The sequence below is a fragment of the Gorilla gorilla genome, chromosome 2 (genome assembly GCF_029281585.2).
Source record: "Gorilla gorilla gorilla isolate KB3781 chromosome 2, NHGRI_mGorGor1-v2.1_pri, whole genome shotgun sequence".
Lineage (NCBI taxonomy): Eukaryota > Metazoa > Chordata > Mammalia > Primates > Hominidae > Gorilla > Gorilla gorilla.
The window spans coordinates 77,216,817-77,240,343 of NC_086017.1; the positions used below are offsets into that span (position 1 = coordinate 77,216,817).

Genomic DNA, 23,527 nt, shown 5'->3' on the forward strand with positions numbered 1-23,527 from the left:
CAGACAACATGCACACAAATGGATGTGTCTGTGACAATAAAACTTAATTTACTAAAATAGGCCGTTGGGCCTTAGTTTGCCAACTCCAGATCTAGAAAAATATGAAAGAACATATCCTTTTCACTTCCCCACATTGTTTCCTTCCCCACTATGATATATATTTTCTCGCTTATTTTAATTTTGAACATATAGTGTATTCTACAAATGATCACAATCAAACATTCAAATATTTACTTTAGTAATGTGAAAAAATAATATTCCTTCTAATTTTTATCAAGGCTTTGCACTTAAAAAAATATAATTCTTAATGACATTTTTTTTTTCCTCAGAGAGAAAACTGAGAGGAAGAGACATGAAAATAAAATGTAGAAGAATTGTAATTTAATTCTTGGAAGAGGGGATAAAGCAATTAAATCATTTATGTGATTATTTCATAAAAGGGTTAATAACAAGCAAATAGCCTTTTATTTTCAAATAAGCTCAAAGCCAAAACAATCAAAAACACTGATTACAACTCAAGATGAGATTTTGGGTGGGGACACAGCCAAACCATATCAGGTAGTTAATATGTTAAATGTAAACTTGTCTGAGTTTTTTATGGCCTATATTTATTGTATAGAAGACCACAAAAATTATTGTAAATGAACCGGGGCCAGGTTCAGGAATAGGTTACTGACCTGAAACTGATCACTGGAGTCATATTCAATTTTGGGAGGTGTCTTAGAATTACCGAGAGAAGCTTCTTTCCTTCCTCTCTCCTTCCTCCCTCTTTCTTTCATTTATTTGCTCATTTATTTTCTCTTTCCCTCTGCTCCCTCTCTCTTTCTCTTCTGAGGATGCTAAATTTGAGAACCTCACATGTAATGGCCAGCAGCCATTATCCACCTGTAAAAATGGCCTGCCTGAGAATAAAACCATTAGAGACAAGCTACGCTAAGGATGCAAAAAGAACAAGCTCTGATGGCTTTGAGCTTATTTGAAAATAAAAGGCTATTTCCTTGTTATTAACCCTTTTATGAAATAATCACAAAAATGATTTAATTGCTTTATCCCCTCCTCCAAATTGGGTTGACTAGAAACATCAATATTTACAAGTGATTCAAACATAGTCCTCTTCAGAGATCAAAAATTTAAAAATGTTGTCTAGTTGACATAATATAGGTTATTTTTTTTACTGCACCAACTAGTGATTAAGCTATCAAAAACCAAAACACAACTAAGAAGACACTGTTAATATTCTTCATTCATTGCATGGGCATTAAGAAAGGATATAAGACTGATCTATCCAATAGTTTATTTCTCCATGGCAAACATGGCTCTAAACAATAATGACTTTCATACTTTTGTCCACACATGAAATTTATGAGAACAATGTAAGCTGGTAAAAAAAAAAAACAAACAAAATAGTTTGGTCTGCTACATATTTATACACTGAAAGGAAAATTAATGGTGGTAATTGAGCCTCACTTAATGGAAGGAGTTATACTGGAGTATCTCCCTTTGCGTTACGCAGACTGACATCACAGTTCAACCTGTCAGACATCTGAGATACATTCCTGGGGTTCTGGTTTGTGTATAACTTTTATGGATTTAATAATCTCCTAACACAGAAATGGGTATCTGATAAAGTTGAGTGGAACTGGAATAATCCTGGAATGACCCAAATTATCAAATTTTAGAGGCATACCTAAGACACTAAGACTAGCGTCTTTGTAAAAAAAAAAAAAATTGTTTGAGGAATAAAATTGAGTAAAATGAGAAATACACACAGATCTTACAGCTTACAAAACATAATTTTATTTAAATTTGTATAGATAAAAATCTACCAAAATTTAAACAAAAAATTTATCCAAATCCTTTCCCACAACAAAATTGGACATCATGGAAAAAAAAACCACATTCAAATAAGGTTCCCGTCTTTCTACCATAAACTGGTAGATTCTGGGAGGATGAGGAGTAAGAGAGAAACGAGGAGAGAAGATATTGATACTAAACACAACTTGATCTTCAGTGTTGTCTCATCTTGAAATATCTTAATAACAGAGATTTCCATAAGAATCAGGATTCATTTTTGACAGAAAAATGGAAGCTTCTACTCCCCAAATCACAAATAAGGCTTCTGGTTTTCTTTTTAGTGTGAGGTAAACAGTATATTCAATATTAAGGCAAATGGTAAAAACACATGGATGGTATATTAATGCAGATATTCCATTATTAAATATATTTTGGAATACTCACGGATTTTTCAAACATGTTAGAATTAGAAACCTGTAAAATCTGCAGTAGTGTGTAATAGCTATTAGCTTGAATGTCTTAGCAGTGCCTTTTTAGTAGCTAATATGTTCAGTGTAATCTTGTGCCTTTTTAGTAATTAATATATTAAATATAATCTTGTCTGAGTTTTAAAATGGTCTGTTTTTCTTTTTCATTATGTAGGATTAGATGCCCACCAAAATTCTTGTAAATGAAGCAGGACCTGATTTCAAATTCTGTCTATACACACAATATTTGGCCACATAGACCACTCCCCAAAGTCTGCAAAACACTGCCTACTGGGCAGGCTTACAGTGACAGAAAAGTTTGAGAACACAAGATATTATTTTTAAAAAGACTAAAATCAGATTTAGGCTGTCTAGATATCTTATTCCAGAAAACACAGATTTAAGATTTTTCAGTGATTCTTGCCTTCCCCCTCCCCTTTTCTTCCCCAATGCGATAACCATTTCTTTCACAATGATGAACCATCCCTTTTTATGGAAAAATGGCTTTCTTTCTCCATTGGATCAGGACAAAGACATCACTCCTTGGCCACACTGGCCACAGCCTTCTTGGCTGCATCCTCCAGGTCAATGGCTGAAGTAATGGGGAGTCCGCTGCTGTTGAGTATCTTCTGGGCCTCTTGGACGTTGGTTCCTAGAAGGGGGACAGGGAACAATCACTGAATGAAACCAGAGGTGGCGCCTTATGAAGTTTGCACAAGGACACACAAGACTCACCTGTCTACAGCTTTTCACTAGGAAACGAATTAAATATAGGTTCTCATCAAGGTCGCTGACAGAAAAGATTATGTGAAGAAATTTATCTCAAGCTGTGGTCCAGCTAGAAAAGAAGATGAAAGCAAGGGCTTGCAAGAGGGAAATGAACATGTTTTACTGATGGAAGCTGAGTTGTCTGCTGATAATCACAGCCATGTGGATTTAATGCGGTTTTGGCCCATACCAGAAGTCACCTGTCTTAAAGCCCTCTCGGACGTCATCAGGGGTTTGGGCTGTGACCTGGTTTGAGAAAGGAAGTTCCGAGAATCTGCCCAGCTATGTCCACAAATCCACTGCTTTGGAGACTCTGGCAGCATCCAGCATGTCCATTTCTGCCTTCTCCTCACTCTATAAAATGAAATGGGCTGAGCCCTTCAAAATGGGCAAAGCAGCCCCTGATGGCAATCTCTTGGCTGTTCCTGGTGGATATGGAGTATCTTCTGGCCAAGCCACTTCATTCAAAGGTGTGCTTGGGGACTATTTAACATGAGAACTGCGTTTCTGCCCTTTTAGAGTGAACAACTCCTCTAGGAGAAATGTAATAGAATTTAAGTGTCTAATGAAATATCTCATCCTACATCACTTCCTGTGCTTTTATCTAGTTGGCAAGACAGAGCCTATTTATAAACAAAGACCTTGAAGTATAGGCCTTGGAGAACTTGCCTTACCACAAAGAGTGCAGATAAAAAGAGGCACTGGGTCAGCACATTTCATATAAAGAGGCAAATGCTGGGTTAAATAGAAATGGGTGGATTGAAAAGATGATGCAGCGCTGATTCCCCTGGGACCCTGGGTCTACCCAAGCAGCAGTGAAGATGGCCGCTTGGCACTGTGTCTTCACCTTAAGGCTCACCTACTCCTGTTTTTACAGAGGAAGCTGGTGAAAGTCCTCTCTGGAAGGTGAAAGCATAAAATGTGGGAAGTTGCTACCTAAAATCTCCATGCTGGCTCTGCCATGTACTTGTTATGTAGTTTTGGGTAAATCATTTCACTTCTTTGAGCCTGAACTTTTGTTTCCATACAGAGCACTATCATCCTCGTAATCTTCCCAAGAACTTAATATCATTAAGTGCTTATGTATGCCAGGCACAGTGCTAAGTAACTTATACACAGCATATGAAATCTTTACAAAAACTATGAGTAGTCCTATTGTTCCTATTTTACAGATAAGGCAACTGAGGCACAGAGAAGTTAAATAACTTTTCCATGGTCACAGAGGCGGTAAGTGTCAGAGATGGGACTTGAACTGTTCTCTGTAATTATAAACGCTGCATGTTCTAAAGATATGCTAGTCTGCTTCTCTACTTGTAAAATGAGGACAGTATAGCTGATGGTATAGATTGTGATGAGAAGCAAATGAAATGAGTGTAAAAGCATTTTTGTAAATGGTGCAGTATCTGTGGCAGGCCTGGCTGGCTTTGCACCACAGACTCCTGCTCCTCTTCTGCAGTAGAGTGCTATTGCTGGAAAGCAGCTGCCCAGCCAGAAACTACATCTCCCAGGCCCCCCTGCATCTCGAAGGGGACACGTGACTGAGTTCAGGCCAAAGGAATGTCACATGGCCATGACAATCTTCAAAGGGACTCTTCATACTCGGTTTTCCTTGTCTGCTTTCTGGAGTGTTCCCAGCTGGGGCAGCCCTGGAAGTCACCTTTTTGGTTTTGGTTGTGTTTTGTCCTGTTTTTTGTTTTTGAGATAGGCTCTCACTGTGTCACCCAAGATGGAGTGAAGTGGTGTGATCTCAGCTCACTGCAGCCTCAACCTCCGGTGCCCAAGTGATCCTTCCACCTCAGCCTCCCAAGTAGCTGAGACTAAAGGCACACTTCACCACGCCCAGCTATTTTTTGTATTTTTTGTAGAGATGGGGTTTTTCCACATTGCCCAGGCTGGTCCTGAACTCCTAAACTCAAGGACTCCATCTGCCGTGGCCTCCCAAAATGCTGGGATTACAGGCATGAGCCCTTGCACCCAGCCAAATCACTTCTTGAAGATGGCAATGACTCCTTCAGCCTGGATACTTTCTGGATAACTGTATCCAGATACAGCCTGGATAACTCTCTGGAGCCAAGCATCTTACCCACTCACCCTCTTAGACCTTATGGGAATGAGAAAGACCCTTCTATAATGTTAAGACTCTGAAATTTCTGCATTTTTCTGTTGTTACAGGAGCTAGCATTATTTTGACTAACATATGACTTTGTAAATGCTGTGGAAGGCAGCTTCTAAAATGGTTTTCAAAGATCAATCACTCTTGACTCCTGGTAGTCACATCTTTGTAGAATCTGTCCCCCTTGAGTATGATCTGGACCCACAGCCTTGCTTCTAATAGATAAGAAGACGGCAAAAGTGATGGAGTGTCACTTCTAAGACTAGGTTACAAAAGCCTGTGGCTTCAGTCTTGCTCCCTTTAACTCTTTTTTCACTCTGATGAAGCAAACTACCCTGCTATGAGCTGCCCTCTGGAGAGACTCACCTGGCAAGGAACTGAGGGCAACCTCTGGCCAATGGCTGATGAGGAACTGAGGCTCTGGGTCTAATAGCCAAGAAGGAAGTGCATCTGGCCAAGAACCATATAAGGGATCTTGGAAGCAAATTCTTCCCTAGTCAAGCCTTGAGATCACTACAGCTCAGCTGACACTGTGATTGCAAACTTGTGAGAGACCCTGAGTGAGAGGATCCACCTAAGCCACACCCAGATTCCTGACCACAGAAACTGTGAGATAATAACTGTTCTTTTTGTTAAGCTGCTAAATTTTGGGGTAATTTGTTAAGTGCTGATAGCTAAGTAACACAAATGTAAAAATTTATTATTTCATTAACACAACCTGTGTGCACTTTGATTCATTTGACTGTGGCAGGTGTTAGATAGCAGGCTAAGGAATTTAGACACTAATCAAAGCATGGCTTTCATGGAGTAATGACAGAGTGTGAAGCAAAAGCCCTGATGGACACAGGAGCAAACCAGTCTTTGGAACAGAAGGTAAATGACAGTTACATGTGTAAATTTTGTTTTAGACAGAGTCTTGCTCTGTCACCCAGGCTGGAGTGCAGTGGCGTGATCTCGGCTCACTGCAACCTTCGCCTCCCTGGTTCAAGCAATTCTCCTGCCTCAGCCTCCTGGGTAGCTGGGATGAGAGGCAGTGGCCACCTCTCCCAACCAATTTTTGTATTTTTAGTAGAGATAGGGTCTCAACATGTTGGCCAGGCTGATCTTAAACTCCTGACCTCAAGTGATCCACCTGCCTCGGCCTCCCAAAGTCTGGGATTAGAGGCATGAGCCACCGTGCCCCATGTGTAAATTTCTATCTCCTCCTGCAGAGACGTGGACTAGGCCCTTCTTCCTCTTCCTTTCTTCTTTTGAGCACCTTCCACTCTCAATGCAGCTCTAAGACCTCCAGATAGGTGCAGGAGTGGCGCTCCTGATGTCTTCCTCCATTTCAGATCCTGCTCTTTCTGGAGACTAGTTTTTTATCATGGTTCCCACTTATTCAGATAACTTCTTATTCAGTTTTACCTGAGTTCCTTTGCATGTGTATGGATGAAATGAGCTCTTGATCTTCTTAATTTTTTGAGATAACTTTAATGAGTTGTGCTTCCTTGCAACCAAGTAATCTAAATAATTTAGTTCCTTAATTAATATCCTCTTTTGCACCCAACTTAGCACCAGTATTCCCAAGGGAAAAGAAATGATTTAGAAATTCATGAGCACAAAGACGTGCTGGGCCACTGCCCTTGCTGGGCTTTTCACCCAGAGCTCTGTTGGGCTGACACCTCTCTCCACTGGGCTGACACCCATTCATTCACAAGGCATCTGTTAAATGGTATTTCTTTGGGGATATCTTTCTAATCACCACCTCCCCATGCCCCAACTAAAGCAGGGGCTGGTACAATGAACTTCTGGAGCACCTTGTATTTCTAAAATCTTACCATGGATGAAGTCTTATTGGGATGACTTACTGATGCTTCCCTCGTCCCCTCCAAACATCCACTTTCCTTTGTCAGACTTGCTTACCGGATACCTCCCAATATCTGTTAGCTAGCAGTACGTGCTGACCGACGGGGTAACTCCAGATGGATTCCCACATACAAAGTGTGCTTGACGAGAAGAGGAGTGGGCGGGTACTTTTTGATAGATCTCCTTGCTGTCCTAACACCCCTTTCCTATAGGGTTGAAATAGATACCCCAAACTGCTCAAGGTGCAATCAGGAGGGATTTTTTTTTTGGAGTCCTCTCACGGTTACCCAGGGGTTTTGGGAGTGGCTCCTTTTGCTGGGAAGGGCCCAGGAAGAGCTGGCTGTGCTCACTGCCCTGAGTGAGGACTCCAAGCTGTTACCACTCCTCCCAACCTGTAGCAGCTTCAGGTGCCCCAGACAAGTGAGGCCTTGCTCCAGGCTAACACTGGTGGACAGGGCCAGGGGAAGAAAGGAGACAGAGCAGCTCCCCAGAAAACCACAACCCTTCTCTCCTCCCAGCTGCTCCTTCAGTGCTGCGTGAAAATGCCTAATTGCTTCATAATTCTAGGATCCACAAAAGTGAATTTTAATTATACTTGCAGTTACACTTTAATTACCACCTTAATTATTAAGCATATACTAGGCATGCTCAGAACTAAGCAGTTTTTGAAGGGATTCTCATATTCAAATATGAAGCTCATCTGTTATGAGAAATGGGTCATATGCAGAGCCATCTTGACCAGGTAGAAACTTGTTACAGAAGGGGAAAGGGGGGTAGAAAGAGAGAGAGGGAGATAGAGAGAGAGAGACAAATGAAGAGAGAGACAAGAGACAGAGTCATGGGGAATAGCTCAAAAAGGAACAGACATAAGAAAAATGACAGGTAGAGAGTAAGAGAAAGTAAAGGAAAAAAATGAGTTTGCCAAGTGCCTTCCACACCAGCCCCTACCCTGATGCTGGCACCATCTCTTTGCAGCATTCAACCTGGTTTCTCCTTGAAGGCATAGCTCTACTGCCCACTAACCCTGCCCTGGTCGTTAATTACCACTTGCTTCCTCCTTCCTGTTGAGGGAACAACTGGAAGGGGAGGTGGGGACACGCAGAGAAGAGGGATTAAAAGGAAACCAGCTGGGCATGGTGGCCTGTAGTCCCAGCTACTCAGGAGGCTGAGGTCAGAGGACCGCTTGAGCACAGAAGGTCAAGGCTGCAGTGAGCTGTGATTGCACCACTGCACTCCAGCCTGGGCAACAGAGTGAGACCCGTCTCTATTTTCAAAATAAATAAATAAATAAATATAAATAAAATAAAATAAAAGTAAAACAGCAGAGAGTGGAAACAGGTTATTGAAAAAGAAAAGGAAGAAAAGAATTAGAGGAAGCCTTGGAAATGACTGTGAGTTTTCTGCATTCCTTTTTTGCAAAACGATATTATTTGAGTATTTAAGGTTATTTTCTTCTTAATTCACCAAGTGTCTGACATCTATTCCCCAACCCTCTCCCTGCCTTTACTTCTAAATAGAAATTATCATAGCTGCTTTAAACTCTGACATGGAATTACGTGTTCTAAAGAGTGTTTATGCCTGTGCACAGAATTACAAAGGAAATTGATCTCCTTCCCACATTTAAATGGTGCTACTGACATGTTCTAATATTTATTAAATGCTACATTGCTTTTTAATGAGCCTTCAGGACAACACTTTTAATAACCACCTGTACAGATAACTGATCAACTCATGCTGGTGGAACCTCAGGCACTTCTTAATATCTGCTTGTTGAGAGCCACTCAGCTAAATGGTTATCTACCCACTGCAGGCCTTAAAAATGGAAAATCAAAGGGGAATGAGTTTAAAATGAAATCTTGCTCTACTACTAGGGGATATTATAAATAATAACAATTATTAAAACGTTAAAAATTCATGACCTCCTTGGCATGTTACCAGTGACTTTCTGCCACTGGGTGGAGTAAGAGAGCTGTAAACAAAGACGCAAGGTTAATTTATCAAAATTTCTTCTTCGCTTGTATTACACACAAGAGAAAATAAAGGTAGTGGGCACATGGTACAGGATTTTGTTCGCAAGGTGCAGACGTCTCCTGCCTTTTATCATAAGGCTGTGAAGAAAATCATTTTCCAGTCTGGAAATATGTAGAAACTGTAATTTAAAAGTTATTATTTTAATAGGAATTCAGTTTTTTAAAAAAGAATACAGTAGTTAGCACTTATTGAGTACATATTAGGTGCAACAAATGTTTGTTGGATACATGAGTTAAGGGATTCACAAGTATCATGAAACTTAATCCTCAGAGCAACCCTGCAGTCAACATCATTTTAATCCCCATTTTACAGGAGAGGCAACCAAAACACTGGGAGGCTTAGGAACTGGCCCAACATCCCCAGCAAGTCAGAGGCTGAGCCAGGACTTGAACCCAGGTTCACCTGAGGGTAAAGCCACATAACCACGCAGCTGGCCTTTAAGTGCTAGAAGGAATTCACTAGAGGAAAATGAGGCCCCGAGATGTCAGACAATTTGCTTGGATCAAACAACCAGTTAACCCTGACAGGTCTGATTCTTGGTCTAGTGCTCTGAGTCAGGGCTGGCAAGTTCTAGTTTTTGGGCAAAATTGAGCCAGCTGCCTCTTTTTGTATCACCTGCAAGTTAAGAATAGGGTTTACATTTTTAAATAGCTGGGAGGAAAAAATCACAGGAACATTTCATGATACATGAAAGTTACATGAAATTCAAATTCCAGCATCCATAAATAACTTTTTCGTGGAACATAGCCAAACTGATTTGCTTCATCAGTGGCTGCTTGCGCTTTGCAATGGGAGGAGTCAGTCGCTGTGGCACAGACAGTATGGCCTCGAAAGCCTAAAGTATTTCAGCCCCTCTGCTGGAAGTAACTGAGTTTTTTCTCCCCACTGGGAGAGGGGAATTCAGTGGAAACAAGACAAATTCTCTAAAGCAGCAAATTCCTCCTCAAATGTCCACTGCTCCTGTACCCTTGCACCTCCTTCCTTAGTCTCCTTTCAAGTGGCAATTAGATAGAGGAGGTCCATTTTCTTGGTGACCTGTAAATTTAGATAACTTTTCATGTCTCTTTTGCCTTGTTACTTTATGTCAGAAACAGAATAATTCATTGAGAATCAGAGGCAAAACTTCTGCTATGTCAGCAGCTCTTACTTGTTTGAGATGATATGTGCCTAATACCTAGCACCGTGCTTGGCAGCCAACAGCATTGGCCATCCATGTGGCCTCAGTCGAGATACTGACAAGGGTTTAGATGATAATAAGGATAGCTAACATTTACTGAGCCAAGGACTATTGCAAATTATTTAAAAACTCATCTGCTCCTTACAGCAACCTTACAGAGTTGCCCTATTTTTATTCCATTTTGCAGAGGAAGAAGCTGAGATTTTAAACCCGATTCTGTTCCCAAGTAGCTGAACAACCTGGGGAAGTTACTGCAGCTTTGAGGCTTTAGATTTCTCCTTGAATGTGAATCATATCTAAATGCTTTGTACCCCTAACATTTTATGAAGATTAAAGATGACATAAGATATTCTGTGTGGCTGTATTGTATCCACACCTAATTTCCTCGATGATTTCTTCTCGCACAGTAAGAAGAAATCAACACTCGGGGTGTGAATGTGATAGTTATTCGGATCATCACAGTAGGAGCCCCCAGCTCCAGTGGCAGGAAGCCAATGGCTAAGTTCTTCTCTACACGGTTTCAAAGAATGGTGTGTATGTGCTATGATCATGCAAGGTTTAGGATCAAGTCTAACATATTCACTGAGAGCTGATGCTACGTGCTTATGCTTTCAATTACGTTAACCCTCGGAAAAAAGCAACATAGATACTAAACCAAAGTTAAAGGAGCCTTAATATTAAACAAGAATGGAATGAACCCTCTGGCAAGCAAGAACACCTTACACTTCTGTGCTCACCTGCCATCATCTGCTAGGGATAAGACAATTCTTTTAAAGAAGGGATGTTTTATACACCCAAACATCTGCATGTGAATTTACCTTTCATGCTTTCCTTGAATCTTCCTCCTAGCTTTCAAGCCATGCATACTCTAATTTATGGATGATTTAAGAAATTTTCAAAGGTAATTTTAACAGTGTGAGACTTTTGTCGAAAATGCTGACTTTGGTCCACCATTACTGCCTAAGACAGAATCACACTCATCACTGCGTCACTGAGTGTGATTCTGTCCTTACTTGGGGAAATGACTGAGTGGACCTCATTGCTAATATTTTCCTTGGGAAGAAGTCAGATTCTCAGAGCTTAATATTGCCTGCCAAATTCTTACTTGACTCTCACGAGACATTTCAGAGCTTAGGGGAAGGGAGATTTAGATACAGATAACGTGAGGATTTTCCAGAATTCTAGGTCTTGCTGCTGGCCTCTTCTCTACACTAGGGATCTGCAAGCTATAGCTCACGGGCCAAATCTGTTCCACTATCTGTTTTTGTTAAAAAAAGATTACTGTGGCACAGCCATGTCCATTCCTCTACCTATTGTCTACTGCTGCTTCAACACTACAGTGGCAGAGCTGAGTAATCACAACAGGGAATATACAGTCACAAAGCCTAAAATCCCGCCCTTTACAGAAAAAGTTTGTAGACCTTTGCTCTATACAATCCAAATTTCTGGCCTTGTGGCTAAAGGGTCAGGTGAAGACAAGAATCATCTTCATCTGGTGTTTCCCAGCTTGCAGTCCCTACTTCTGACTTGATACAGTGGTGAGCAGCTATATATCTAGGAGAGAAAAAATCCACCTATGGTCTCTTTGAATTGACAATGGCAAATATTGGCTCGAATTTCCATTCCCTCCACCCCTTCCCACATGTGTGGTTGGAAAGATCATAGAACTCTTTTTCCACTGAGCTGGGATATAGCTGCAGAATCTTTCTTGGCACAGCACTGCTCAGGCAGCCACTGCCAATAAAGAGAAGGTGGCATGAGATGAAAGCTGTCTTCCCTCATCTAAAACATTTCTCATGAAGTCTTTCCCCATAGGTAGTTCTGCCTCAGGACAGCCTCAAGGTGGCGCTCTCTGGAAGAGTCTCAGCGGGACACACTTAGCGTCTATAAGACACTACAAACTGAATCACCTGTAAGTCTCGTCCTGATAGCAATGTGCTCGCTCGCTCTCTTTTTGATGGCTCATCAAATATGACTTTCAAGTGGAAATTGAGTCAGGAAGAAATGAACTGACTAGTCACTCAGAAGATACCCGAGAGCACGCAGTGGTGTTCTGACATTATAAGGCAGCACTCAGGATATGCCAGTCCTGGTACCTGCCCAGTTTTAAAACTTCTCTTTATAAAAATGGCCACACCCACAGCTGCAGCTCAGGGAAGCAACTTCAGGCTCTTGTTCCTGAAGGGATGACCACTGCCTAGAGTGGGGCAGCTACCCGACCAAAGGCAGCCCACTCCTGGGGCAGATAAGACCTGTGATGTGCACTGGGGGATGTTTCCTTCCATGCGGAGGGACAGTCATTAGTGTAACTCCTCCTGTTCTCTTTGCCTATCACTCGCTCCATCCGGGAGTGGTGATGGTGTAGGGAGCTGACTGAATATTCGAATGGAGAAAGTTGGCATGGGTAGTCCCGCCCCTTCCTCTGGCCTTCCTTTTAGGGATATGCCACTCAGAGTGAGTCCAGGTCATCCTCTGCTCCTTGGGTTCCACCCTGGGATGGAAGGTACACTGAAGTCTAGTGGAGCCTGTGACTGGGTTTACAAAACTGCCTAATTCTGGGGCTTAGAGTAAGGAAGCTCACTGTTGGTCACACAATAAGGTGCATCCTCCAACTACTTTTTTCTTTGGTGATGAAGGTAATATTTTTGTTTCCTCAGTCTATTTTATTTCTCACTGGGATCAGAACCCAGGTGGAAAAGGATCTGTTGGGCCTCTTCAAAGACCCTAACCCCACGGCTTGGCTGGATGGGCTGTGAACAATGGGAGCAGTGGCTATTAGGTAAGCTAATTAGCTTGGCTACCTATGGGATCTGGACTTTTAGGTAACACCGTGGGATCAGGATGGCCTTCCTGAGAGGCTAGAAGGTCTCAGAGGGACCAAGAAAAAACACAAAGGAGTGAGAAAGTCAGTTCTGTGGACCATACTCTGAGAATCACTATAGTAAAAGCAGTAACAGGCATTTTATTTATTCATTTATTTGAGACGGAGTCTCGCTCTGTCACCCAGACTGGAGTGCAGTGGCGCGATCTCGGCTCGCTGCAAGCTCCGCCTCCCAGGTTCACGCCATTCTCCTGCCTCAGCCTCCCAAGTAGCTGGGACTACAGGCGCCCGCCACCACGCCCGGCTAATTTTTTTTTTTGTATTTTTAGTAGAGACGGGGTTTCACCGTGTTAGCCAGGATGGTCTTGATCTCCGACCTCATGATCCACCCGAATAACAGACACTTTAATATGATAACTATCCAAAAGTCTTGTACACTTCATCAACAAACTCAGATTACTATACTCAAGCAGCCCCACTGAGTCAACATCTATTGTATTAGTCTGTTCTCACGCTGCTAATAAAGACATACCCAACACTGGGTAATTTATAAAGGAAAGGGGTTTAATTGACTCAGAGTTCCACATGGCTGAGGAGGCCTCACAATCGTGGTGGAAGAGCAAGGGGCGTCTTACATGGTGGCAGGCAAGAAAGGGCATGTGTAGGGGAATTCCCCTTTGTAAAACTACCAGATCTTGTGAGGCTTATTCACTATCAGGAGAACAGCATGGGAAAAACCCACCATCATGATTCAATTATCTCCCACAGGGTGCTGCCCACAACACGTGGGGATTATTACAATTCAAGATGAGATTTGGGTGGGGACACAGAGGCAAGCCATATCATTTACAGTATCATTCTTGGAACAGCTCAGTTTTCCCAAGCTCTGTGTTGCAGCCATAATTCCCTGGAGACCTTCTCAAGAAAAAGTCCAAGGATATTTTGACTCTGCTGGTGTACCCCCATCCTTTGACATTAAGACTCCCAAACAGTTGTAGCCTGTGTTGTTCTCTGTGCTTGCCTCTGTCTTTGTATCTCTTTCTTCTTCCACTCTCTGCCACTCTCCTTTCTCTTTCCTTCCCTGAGACTGTCTGCCTCATATGCTTAGATCTGCACAATATGGACTTAATAGAAATAATAATCACAAAGGAAAAATGAAAATGGCACACACACCAGTCAGCAAAGCCTAATATGAACATTAAAACACACCAATGAATTAAATCTTCTTAGAAGTGTAAATGCAGCATAACTGATCCCAATAAAAGTAATAAAAGGAAAATAACTGACAAAGCTACAATGAAAAAAATTGATCAAGGAGTCAATGAATGCATCAGTATTGGTGTATTTCTGATTAAAATGTTGATGTCAGACTGTTTCCAGGGTCAAAGTGATCAGAGACCCTCAGATTTTAAGAGTCAACTCTTCTCCTGTTCTTAAACGGGGACAGGTCTCTATCAGCAAATTATATTATTGTTTGTCACTGGAAGTAACTAGAAATGAATGCACACTACGATTGACCCATTCTTTCTGGGGATCCTTTCTGTGCCTGAGTTGTCACAGAGGCCCACAATTTATTAGTTATTCATACATTTTGAGAAAAGCTAGTTACCCTGCCTTAAATTTTTCCCAAAAGATTTAAAGGAGTGCATCTTTTATTTTCATACTCTGCTTAGTATTCCAGAAGAATTAAATGATTTTTATAATACGCAGATGATATTCATGCTGAAATATGCAAAATACCACATTCAAGATTATTTTCCTTAATATTCTCTGCTGATTGCATCAGAGGTCTATCTGAGATACTAAGAAGAAGATTTGACATTTCTAAATTTGTTAGATGATCAGATTTGAATCTTTTAACTAAATGTACTTCCAAGGTTTATGCCTGTGGTTTTTTAATTAGTTAATTAGTATATTAGTAAATACCATGTGCATGCAGGTCAATGAGCTTTAGGCATTAAGGAGGATCAAGAGAGATGTAAAAAAAAATGTCAGTTACTAGATGGCTGGGAAAATAAAATGGAAAAAAGTAACAATATAAGACAATATCTATAAAATGGTAACAAGTGTTACCTGCTAATAGGACCTGCTTCTATCTTAGTAAAAGTAGCCATCAGGGGATCCCAGACAGCCACCAGACTGGTTTGCTGAATCTTCAGAAATATTGATAACTTCACAATGTCCACTATATCATGAAGGAATTGAATGTGATAGCTCAGGATGAGATCAAAGAGGGCACTGTCTTCCAAATTTATGCAAAGAAAAATATACATAGTGACCCTTCTTAGCCACTACACTCTTTCCACCATTATAGCTCCTCTCTTATCATAAGAATCTGGGATCTTTATCAAGAGAGAAAAAGCAAGAGAGCTTTGGACATTTCTGGAGTCCTAGCTGGTGTCCCTTTCTTCTTCTTGTGGGAATTGGCATCTTGTGTGATAAACGTCCTCGGATAGATACAGGGTATCACACTCAACATGAAACTACCAGGGATACTCAGTAATATTCATATGTGTGATTTCTGTGAATGGAGCAGACCCATAGCAAGACAAGAACTATCCCAACATTGTATTGACCATGCCTAATAAAGGAAAGATGAAGCATTCTGTTATAACTGTACTCTTGGCATTGATCATAGGTGAAACAATGCAGAAATTTGAAGAAGGTATTATCCATAAAGGGAACTAAATGCAAATCAAGCCAATGCTTTTTAGACTAAGGAAATGCAGACTCCTAATAATGTGTCCCTTTAAGGGACACAAGTCAGTGCCTAGTGTAGCTCTGCTCACTTTCAATGGCATAACCCACTTTTATGCTTATTCAACACGGACTATTATAGTTATAGTAGATTTAGAGATGTGAGTTAGCAAAGAAGTAGTATAAAAGGAGAATTTCCAAGTTGAGTCTGGAGGATAGGTAAGAATTGAATCATTGCAAAGGAAGAAGGAAGGAGTGGGTAGAGGATCAGAAGTCAGTCATCAAGTAAGTCATCATCCATACCTGAGAGTTGGTATTGGGGTCGTAACAGTGGTAAAAACTGAAGCCCAGGACCTGGGTAGATCAGAAGGCTGTCCTGGAGAGAGTAATGGCTTTGCAGCAATATATTATGGCTAAAAGAACAGAGTGGGAAAACTGAGTAGGTACTGAGTCAATGACATTAGACAGAACCAAAAACCCAAGCAGAATTGCCACAGATATAAAGTGGTATGGAGGCAAGAGCAGAGAGAAAAGGAGATGAGAGAACAAGGGAAATCTAAGGAATTTAAATCTGTGAACCAGAAGAATGATGGCATAGTTGATGGACTTGGGAAAGTCGGAAAGGGAACTCAATAGAGAGCGTGGGAGAGGATCAGAGATGAAGCTGCAACACTGGATAGAGTGCATGTGGAGAAAGATGTGTGAATACAGGGGACCATCCAAGGAGAGATGTGACAGACAAATGGAGAAGTTATGGTCATTTTAAAGGCCCTTCATAAACCACATGCAGAACTGTGGTTTCCAAAGATAGCTCAGTGAAAATGAAAAACCAACCAAAACCAAAAATATCTTGTCACAAATAGTGGTTCTCAGTACTTCCAGTGGAGAAAAAGTTGCCAACTACAGGGACCTTTGGGAAATATCTTTTATCTTCCATCTAAATTTTTCATTTGCTTTCCTCTATGTCAAAACATAAATTCTTATTCTCTCACAATTTTCTCTACATTTAGTTGTAGTTTATCCAACCTTAGAGTATGATTTGGTTCCTTCAGTTTTTTTTTTCTAAACAGAGCAAGTCTTCATTTGTCTACAAGGACAAAGAAAGATAAAGTGGTACAAAGAGATGGAAACATTTTGGACACTTTTAGTGGTAGTTTCTATTTGACCTGACATTACACTATACTATGTTTTGACGGATGAATTTCTCAAGGTTCTTTATTCATATCAATATTAAAATTGGCTCAGACTCCCAGAACACACACCATTGTCTAATAGGGAGAGTGAGGTGAAAAGGGGTCTCCATCATCCCAGTAGCTATTACAAAGCCAAGTGACACTAAAAATGAGATGTGATGGAAAAATGTTACCAGAGACTGGATTACAATGGTACATAATTTTTATTGCTAATATTTATTAAGTACTTTCTAAGTTTCAGGCACGCTGCCACATGTTTATCACAGTCTGAAGAACTGTGAGATTTTCAGTGATCCAGATAACAGACATTTCAAAACCCAGTGGCACATTTTGTTACTACTACCTATTTCCTGTGAATAAAGTAAGTGGCCTTCTTGTTTGTTTGGTGACCATTCAGAAGATCCAGGATCCTTGCCATCAGTCTCTCTAATATGCAGCCCACATTTTAAAGATTCTGTTGCCCACCCACAATGTATTAAAAATATCCTGATGAGAAAAGTTTTAATCAATCAAATCAGGCTTGATGTAGTGGGATTTTGTGGACAAATCTTTGTTCTCAGCTGTACAATAATTACAAGCTGTTTCACCAGTGGATAAGGAAAGGATTATTCTCCTCTTTGAAAATGGTAACTTTATAATTACATGTATTTACTTGCCTTATCAGAACAGAACTCACCAACTGAGACAGAGGATTATTTTTATTCAAAAGACTCTTGGGTGAAATGAACAGCTACATATTTGGGGGAAATTCAGGTTTGTAACCATCTGTTTCTGGTGTGAATAAAGAACAAATTATCTGAAATGAGGGTTTTTTTTTTCCTTTTTGAAACATATACAAACCTTGGCACAAAAATTGCCTAGACGGTTAACTTGGCCCAACCCATGAAACTGTTGAGAAATGTACATTTATTGACAGCTCTATACAGTCAGTGTACAAAGCGTTTTGGCCAAACGCAGTATACAAAATGTTTTGAGCGGTTTTATAGTTCTTTATCAGAATCCACCAACATCTTATAATATTTTTTTAAGAATTCCTTTTATTACTGTCCTATTTAAATCTGCAGCAAACTTCTATGTCTCAGATATGTCTGAAGAGGAATATGCTTGTTTCTCAGGTGTTCATTATGACTCCAAGTTGAGCTCTTAATATATTAATAATAAACCTCGAGATAATTTGTAGACTGGATACCGTTTCTCTTAGCCAAATCTTCTCAATTTTATTTTCCACCCAATACCAAAAGGTTTGTTTCAGCAACATAAACATTTTGTTTTTCTTTTGCCAAATGTCTTTAAAAACAATTATCCCACCCCCTTCATTCTTACCAATCTCTCTAACATTCCCTAAACTTTCTCTCAAGTTGTTGTGAACATAAACATATTCTGTGTCTTTTGCTTTCTTGACTAGGCACTGTACCTCCTCTGGGTGGACACTTTATTATCCTTGATTCTGAAATACTGATAAACTGGAGCCACAAATAGAAGAGTACAAATCGTGTCCTTCTTAGCATGGACTCGGTATGTTAAGAAGGACACAATTTGCACTCCTATTTGCTACATGATGGTATGTGATCCTTTGGTCTGCTGGAGGAGAGAAAGAAACCTATGGGTATTAAAGAGTGGCAGCCATAGAGTTTTCAGCTGTGTCCCATATGCTTCGTGGCTATTCATTCTTCAAGTCTTCAGTTATGCTAGGTTCTAAGACCAAGAGATGAGAGCAGTAATAATGCCTTTACCTCCTATCAAAAAGGCAGCCTCGGTAGATTGACTGTGGGCTGAGTAGCTTTGAAAACATTTTCATTCAGAATATTAGAGCCCAAGATTTGCTGTTAACACCCAGAATACATGGAGAACAGGGGCCCTTAGCTGAGTGGTGCAATTGTTCTGGGCAGAGTGAATATAGATCCCCAGCAGAGCCAAGGTCCAGTTCTGTGTCTGATGATGTCCCCTGGCCTCTTTGCACTTTTCTGGATTTAGGCATTCTCTCCGCTGCTCGTTTCCAACGTGTGTTCTGTACGGAGTTAATTTTCCATCTTCTATTCTTTACTCAAGCCCTGTCCCCTTGCAAGGTAAGATGGACCTGTTTCCCACCTCCACCCACAGCCTGTCCGAGGTCATTCTGTTGCTGCTGTCATTGAAGACGTGGCTCTTGGAGGAGGGTCTGATGTTTTTGTCAGTGCATGCCCCTGTCCTTCTATATGTTTGAGTCTCATTGTCCTTTCTCTTCTTACTCTCCAGGTCCCCATTTTCTACATGTCCTGTTCATCACTTTGCTCTCTGCCTCACCAGTGCCCACTCACCTCTTCATCTTCTTCCTCCTTCACTGTCCCCTGTGGACATGTCCTTACTGGGACCAGTTTCACTTCACAGTGACATCTTTCACCTCTCCTGCCTTATCACTCGCATCCTCTCCCCCTTTTCCCTGCAGAACCCCCTTCCTCCTTCCTCCTGGTGTTCAATTCTTCATCATCAGCTTAAACCAAGTAAGACATTGAGGGAATCCCATGCTGCCGTCATGCCACAAATCTGCTCCACTGTCTAAAAAACACTTCTTAATGCTTAAACTTTACCACACGTAAACATGAGACAAAGGCTCACAGGACCTGATCAAAGTATTAGTTACGCTAGCTTTCTTAGATCTAATATATCAATTTCCAGGTAAATAATCAACTATATTTGGCCCTTTGGGTTTTCATTTTACCCCTAGGATAATGTGAGTAACTGAAATTTAACCCATGTTAGACATCCACTGCCTTACCTTAGAGAAAACATCCTAATACACTTTAGGCAGGGGCAGAGGGGTGCTCCTTAAGGTAAACACCACTTTCATAGTTAATAGTGGCAGTAATAATAACAATAAGAGAAGACTATGTTGGCATTTGTACTCATAGGTTGAAAGTAATGGTAGGCAAAACCGCTGGCATGTTATCATGCAATCAAGGCAGTGGCACCATACTGTGCTAGTAGTCATTGTACCTTTTTTTTGAGATGGGGTCTTGCTAAGTTGCCCAGACTGGAGTATATTGGCATGATCATAGCTTGCTGCAGCCTTGAACTCCTGGGCTTAAACAATCCTCCTGCCTAAGTCTCCTGCTCAGCTGGGACTAGAGGCATGCATCACTACACCTGAGAGATCATGGTACTTTTTACGACCACATACTCAAAGTAAGAAAAAAAAAATTGGGGAGGGCAGCCAAGATGGCCGAATAGGAACAGCTCCGGTCTACAGCTCCCAGCATGAGCGATGCAGAAGATGAGTGATTTCTGCATTTCCATCTGAGGTACCGGGTTCATCTCACTAGGGAGTGCCAGACAGTGGGCGCAGGACAGTAGGTGCAGTGCACCATGCAAGAGCCAAAGCAGGGCGAGGCATTGCCTCACTCAGGAAGTGCAAGGGGTCAGGGAGTTCCCTTTCCTAGTCAAAGAAAGGGGTGACAGATGGCATCTGGAAAATCGGGTCACTCCCACCCTAATACTGCGCTTTTCCGACGGGCTTAAAAAACGGCGCACCAGGAGATTATATCCCGCACATGGCTCAGAGGGTCCTACGCCCACGGAGTCTCACTGATTGCTAGCACAGCAGTCTGAGATCAAACTGCAAGGCGGCAGCAAGGCTGGGGGAGGGGAGCCTGCCATGGCCCAGGCTTGCTTAGGTAAACAAAGCAGCCAGGAAGCTCGATCTGGGTGGAGCCCACCAGAGCTCAAGAAGGCCTGCCTGCCTCTGTAGGCTCCACCTCTGGGGGCAGGGCACAGACAAACAAAAAGACAGCAGTAACCTCTGCAGACTTAAATGTCCCTGTCTGACAGCTTTGAAGACAGCAGTGGTTCTCCCAGCATGCAGCTGGAGATCTGAGAACGGGCAGACTGCCTCCTCAAGTGGGTCCCTGACCCCTGACCCCTGAGCAGCCTAACTGCGAGGCACCCCAGTAGGGGCAGACTGACACCTCACACGGCCAGGTACTCCTCTGAGACAAAACTTCCAGAGGAACGATCAGACAGCAGCATTCGCAGTTCATGAAAATCCACTGTTCTGCAGCCACCGCCGCTGATACCCAGGCAAACAGGGTCTGGAGTGGATCTCTAGCAAACTCCAACAGACCTGCAGCCGAGGGTCCTGTCTGTTAGAAGGAAAACTAACAAACAGAAAGGACATCTGAAACAAAAACCCATCTGTACATCACCATCATCAAAGACCAAAGTAGATAAAACCACAAAGATGGGGAAAAAACAGATCAGAAAAACTGGAAACTCTAAAAAGCAGAGCACCTCTCCTCCTCCAAAGGAACGCAGTTCCTCACCAGCAACGGAACAAAGCTGGACGGAGAATGACTTTGATGAGTTGAGAGAAGAAGGATTCAGATGATCAAACTACTCCGAGCTACAGGAGGAAATTCAAACCAAGGGCAAAGAAGTTAAAAACTTTGAAAAAAATTTAGACGAATGTATAACTAGAATAACCAATACAGAGAAGTGCTTAAAGAAGCTGATGGAGCTGAAAGCCAAGGCTCGAGAACTATGTGAAGAATGCAGAAGCCTCAGGAGCCGATGCGATCAACTGGAAGAAAGCGTATCAGTGATGGAAGATAAAATGAATGAAATGAAGCGAGAAGGGAAATTTAGAGAAAAAAGAATAAAAAGAAACGAACAAAGCCTCCAAGAAATATGGGACTATGTGAAAAGACCAAATCTACATCTGATTGGTGTACCTGAAAGTGACGGGGAGAATGGAACCAAGTTGGAAAACACTCTGCAGGATATTATCCAAGAGAACTTCCCCAATCTAGCAAGGCAGGCCAACATTCAGATTCAGGAAATACAGAGAATGCCACAAAGATACTCCTCGAGAAGAGCAACTCCAAGACACATAATTGTCAGATTCACCAAAGTTGAAATGAAGGAAAAAATGTTAAGGGCAGCCAGAGAGAAAGGTCGGGTTACCCAGAAAGGGAAGCCCATCAGACTAACAGCGGATCTCTTGGCAGAAACTCTACAAGCCAGAAGAGAGTGGGGGCCAATATTCAACATTCCTAAAGAAAAGAATTTGCAACCCAGAATTTCATATCCAGCCAAACTAAACTTCATAAGTGAAGGAGAAATGAAATACTTTACAGACAAGCAAATGCTGAGAGATTTTGTCACCACAAGGCCTGCCCTAAAAGAGCTCCTGAAGGAAGCGCTAAACATGGAAAGGAACAACCGGTACCAGCCGCTGCAAAATCATGCCAAAATGTAAAGACCATCGAGACTAGGAAGAAACTGCATCAACTAACGAGCAAAATAACAGCTAACATCATAATGACAGGATCAAATTCACACATAACAATATTAACTTGAAATGTAAATGGACTAAATGCTCCAATTAAAAGACACAGACTGGCAAATTGGATAAAGAGTCAAGACCCATCAGTGTGCTGTATTCAGGAAACCCATCTCACATGCATAGACACACATAGGCTCAGAATAAAAGGATGGAGGAAGATCTACCAAGCAAATGGAAAACAAAAAAAGGCAGGGGTTGCAATCCTAGTCTCTGATAAAACAGACTTTAAACCAACAAAGATCAAAACAGACAAAGAAGGCCATTACATAATGGTAAAGGGATCAATTCAACAAGAAGAGCTAACTATCCTAAATATATATGCACCCAATACAGGAGCACCCAGATTCATAAGGCAAGTCCTGAGTGATGTACAAAGAGACTTAGACTCCCACACAATAATAATGGGAGACTTTCACACCCACTGTCAACATTAGACAGATCAATGAGACAGAAAGTTAACAAGGATACCCAGGAATTGAACTCAGCTCTGCACCAAGTGGACCTAATTGACATCTACAAAACTCTCCACCCCAAATCAACAGAATATACATTTTTTTCAGCACCACACCACACCTATTCCAAAACTGAACACATAGTTGGAAGTAAAGCTCTCCTCAGCAAAAGTAAAAGAACAGAAATTATAACAAACTGTCTCTCAGACCACAGTGCAATCAAACTAGAACTCAGGATTAAGAAACTCACTCAAAACCGCTCAACTACATGGAAACTGAACAACCTGCTCCTGAATGACTACTGGGTACATAACAAAATGAAGGCAGAAATAAAGATGTTCTTTGAAACCAACAAGAACAAAGACACAACATACCAGAACCTCTGGGACACATTCAAAGCAGTGTGTAGAGAGAAATTTATAGCACTAAATGCCCACAAGAGAAAGCAGGAAAGATCCAAAATTGACACCCTAACATCACAATGAAAAGAACTAGAAAAACAAGAGCAAACACATTCAAAAGCTAGCAGAAGGCAGGAAATAACTAAAATCAGAGCAGAACTGAAGGAAATAGAGACACAAAACACCCTTCAAAAAAATTACTGAAACCAGGAGCTGGTTTTTTGAAAGGATCAACAAAATTGGTAGACCACTAGCAAGACTAATAAAGAAGAAAAGAGAGAAGAATCAAATAGATGCAATAAAAAATGATAAAGGGGATATCGCCACCGATCCCACAGAAATACAAACTACCATCAGAGAATACTATAAACACCTCTACGCAAATAAACTAGAAAATCTAGAAGAAATGGATAAATTCCTCGACACATACACCCTCCCAAGACTAAAC

At 41.4% G+C, this 23,527-nt stretch overlaps 1 protein-coding gene across 1 annotated transcript in view; it reads right to left on the minus strand.

The window, feature by feature from the left end:
• Positions 1-1,774: 1,774 nt before the first annotated feature.
• SUCLG2 (succinate-CoA ligase GDP-forming subunit beta) overlaps positions 1,775-23,527 on the minus strand; it is a 292,253-nt gene continuing 270,500 nt past the window's right edge. Inside the window, exon 11 of the mRNA XM_019024673.4 lies at positions 1,775-2,913. Coding sequence (XP_018880218.4) covers positions 2,798-2,913 — 116 coding nt within the window. The 3' untranslated portion in view covers positions 1,775-2,797. The remainder of the gene's footprint in view (positions 2,914-23,527) is intronic.